Below are 3,872 nucleotides of genomic sequence, written 5' to 3' on the forward strand. Positions count from 1 at the left end.
GGTGATGCAGGCGCCACCAGATTGGAAGCCAAGGTCAAAGCCTAGTTGGAAAGAAGGCTTAGATGGCCCTGACTAGAGTCCTTGCCAGTGTGGTCACACTCAGTGTGTGTGTGTGTCTTAGTGCTACCATAATTTACCACAGAGGGACTCCCAGGCCATCAGAGCAGTGTCACCATATTTTGGGCACAACAGCAGCCACAGAGAAGACCAACTCTGGACAGCTATTAATAGTTAACTGGCTTTTCCTTAGGCTGCGATGGGGAAGGGAGTCTTGATTTACTTTCAATATTCCTCAGATTTGACCAGACCCCCAATTACATAAGATCTTCGGTGATAAAAACATGATTTTATAAAAAAAAAAAAAAAAAACAACTTGTATTTTGCCACTTATAGCTTTGTATTTTCATCAACAATTGTCTTAATACAAGTCCGGAAGAAATAAAACGGGTCACACCACGCTTCGCCATAAACCACCCAAACGCTCTGAACCGACACAGCCTGGACCTGCGGGAGAACCGCCTCAAATCTCGCGAGATCGCAAGCACAGGCGCCTTCTCCCCGCCTCTCGCGAGAGCACAAGCGGCCAGCTTCGCGTCTGAAGAGCTCAGGCGGCGGCGTCTCCTGGGGCAACAGCAATGGCGGCGCCGCTGTCCGAGCGGCTCTTCTCGCTGGAGGTGCTCGTAGAATGGGTGCGTCTGGAAGCTCGGCAGCTGCCGCCGTCCGCCGTTGCGGGGGCGCAGGAGGAGGCCTCGGCACCGCGCAGCCTGTGCCCCGCCGTGGCTTTCCGCCTGCTGGACTTCCCCACGCTGCTGGTTTACCCGCCGGACGGCCCCGCGGCGCCCGCCCCGGAAGCCCGGCCGGGCGTGATCAGCTTCGGTCGCGGCAAATCCTGTCTCTTCCGTCTGCACCCTGCCACCCTGCACCGCCTGCTCCTTAGGACCCCGCTTTACACCTTGCTGCTGCAGCTGCCCCCCGGGCGCCCGACGCCCGCCCCACAGCTCCTGGGTTCCTGCAACATCTCGCTGGCCGCCGCGGTCCAGAAAGTCGTGGGGCCGGCCGCCTCCAGGTGCTCCCAGGGTCACCGGGGAAGCTTCCCCCTGCATAACCGAGCGGGGGAGCAAATTGGGGACATTGCGCTGGCCTACCGCCTGACTGACCTGGGAAGCCGCCTGCTGGGCCATCTTGAGCGGCCCGTCACCCTCACTTCCATAGGAGGTGGAGTGGAGCACGAAGAGGTGCAGGAGGCAGTGGAGGTCAGTTCCCAAACCCCGCAGGAGAGACAGCAGCCACAGCAGCCAGCTTCAGAGCCACGCCCAAGAGACAATGACAGGCCTCCTGGGGGGTTAGAAATCCCAAAGGCACAGAAGGATTTGAAGGAAATGGTTTTCCACACCGAGGCCAACTCTGATAACGCCAGTTCTTTGGAGAATGGCAAAACCAACCCTGTTGTTACTTGTCCAAATGCTTGCGGCGGGAGGAGGAGTATTCCTCTAAGTGAGGAAGTTGCAGAGTTGGACATGGAAACCAACATATTTTGCCCTCCTCCTCTGTATTACACGCACTTGACCCAAGAAAAACCACCTTCTGCGCAGGTTAAAATCACCATTGAGCCTCAAGTGAAGGTACTCGAGGAGTTGGATGGTGCTTTTCCAGACAACAAACATATAAATTCCCCAGCACACGGGAGCTCTCTAAAATATACAAATTCTGCAACAGATGAGAGTCCTCCAATGCTTGTAAATACTCCACATATTCAAGATATAGGAGCAATTAATCAAACTACATGTCATACTCAAACTGAACAAAATAGAATTAATACAATACGGCAGCTGCCTTTGTTAAATGCTTTGTTAGTTGAGTTGTCCTTGTTATACGACCAACCCATGGCAAGTCCTACTCACATACATCCTCACTTAGCCTGGTTATATAGAACTGAGGAAAAGAAGGCGTCAGAATCTTCTGCCAAATTATTTCAGTCTGAATCTAAAGAGGGTAAGGTTTCAGTGGGTGAATGTGAACAATCAGTCAGTCCTCAGCATAAAAAGAACGAAGTTGAAAACCCTAAGAAAGGTAAATATTTTGAAAAGAACCATGGTACCTCCCCAAAAAGAGGTCCAAGGGGGAAGCTACTTTATGGCTTAACAAATACGCTAAGACTACGTTTAAAGCAAACAAATCCCGATATGTTGGTAGTACATGAAAAGAGAGAACAGCATAGAAAAATGCAAGCACAAATGTTGGGTACAAAATTCAGAATTCCATCATCCAAAGTTAAAATATTAAGCTTTGCAGAACAAAATCAGAAGTCACATCAACTACCTAAAGATAAATATTTAGATTCAGATACATCTTTTGCTGAAAATAGTGATACCTCAAGGCAGATTAGTGGAGGTGTTGACGAGCCCAGCACAACTAAAGAAATCAAACTGAAATGTGCAACTGAAAAAAAGAGAGTTGATTGTGGTAAAAATAGAACCAGTAACGGTTCATTGGAAGAAATTGTGAGTCCTGCAAATTCTATTATTCCAGAAAGGTTAACCCATACAGATATTTTGGGAGGAAAGGTGGAAGTCCAAAGTCCATGTGTTTTCCCACAGGATGCTGTTGACAGAATTGTAGCAGATAAAGAAAGAAAGAATAGGCAGGATGAAACTACAGATAATGACATTCTAACTGTTGATGTGAATGAAAATAAACCAAGTGCAAATAGTTGCTATGAAAACATCTCGGAACTAAAGTATTCAGATGACTTCACCAGCTCTTGCTATTCTGAAGATTTCTGTACCACAGAGGACACCAGCAGAAGTTTACAAGCTCATGGTAGCAGTCCAGGGGCAGAAAATCCAAAACATAGTCAATATACGAATAAGTCTAGTGAAACAAGATTGTCCATAAGGAAAAATAGCAGTGAAAAGAGTTCTATTCTTAGCCCACCTTTTTCAGCTGGATCACCAGTACAATCATATAGGAGATCTCGTATTTCAAAGACTCAGGATAAAAGTGAGGAGGAAGCATCTAGTATCTCTAGCAGTGATTTATCTTCATCACATTGGACTGAAGAAAAAGAAAACCAGATAGACCAAAATGGTATGCATGTTTCTAAAGTTATAAAGAGAGGCCAAGACATCTCTGTTAAACTTAAAACAAGAACTGGTTGCAAATCTGCAGAAAAAAGCCAGTCACCGCAGACATCTCAAGTGAGTTCTTACCTGCCTTCTAATTTGTCAGAACTAGAACTTAATGTCCTGGATAGCAGTACATCAGATCACTTTGAAGAAGATAGTGATGATGTTGGTTCACTAAATATTTCCAAACAATGTAAAGATATTTGTGAATTAGTAATAAATAAACTTCCAGGATATACGGTGTAAAAAATGTTTTTTTTAAAACATTTTTTTAACAACCTATGCGTACTGTTAGCGGAAAAAAAAATTAAAACTCTTGACGTTATATTTTAGTACATAAATTATGTGAATAAGTCTTTTTAAGAAATATAAATGTCATTTCTTTGATGTTTAAATAGTATTCTACCATTAAATCTGATAATATTGATCATGAAATCACCCTATAACCTATGTAAGATTTCTTTTTAAATTGTTTAATCTTATAAGAATAAAAGTATCTGTCATTCTAAACTGTCTCTCTGAAACTATCTGCCCTAAAGTACTGATCATCCTGAAGCTGTCTTAATGCATGTCATTGAAAAAAGAAGGCAAGTTAATGAGGATAGCTTCAAATTGTAATTGAAATAAATCATTTAACAAATATAGAGGGCTTACTGTGTGAGATGCAGAAAGGTACAAAACTATTTAAGGTAGAGCCTCTGCTGTTATAAGAGCTTATAGTTTTATAGAGATAAGAAGTCTTCCTTG

The 3,872-nt window shown here is 44.3% G+C and overlaps 1 protein-coding gene across 1 annotated transcript; it reads left to right on the forward strand.

The window, feature by feature from the left end:
• Window positions 1–635: 635 nt before the first annotated feature.
• On the forward strand, window positions 636–3,371 carry MAP10 (microtubule associated protein 10). Its single transcript, XM_069484716.1, has one exon. It carries the CDS (start codon window positions 636–638, stop codon window positions 3,369–3,371), a length of 2,736 nt encoding a protein of 911 aa, XP_069340817.1.
• The last annotated feature ends 501 nt before the right edge of the window (window positions 3,372–3,872 follow it).

This window comes from Eulemur rufifrons, chromosome 11 (assembly GCF_041146395.1).
Source record: "Eulemur rufifrons isolate Redbay chromosome 11, OSU_ERuf_1, whole genome shotgun sequence".
NCBI lineage: Eukaryota > Metazoa > Chordata > Mammalia > Primates > Lemuridae > Eulemur > Eulemur rufifrons.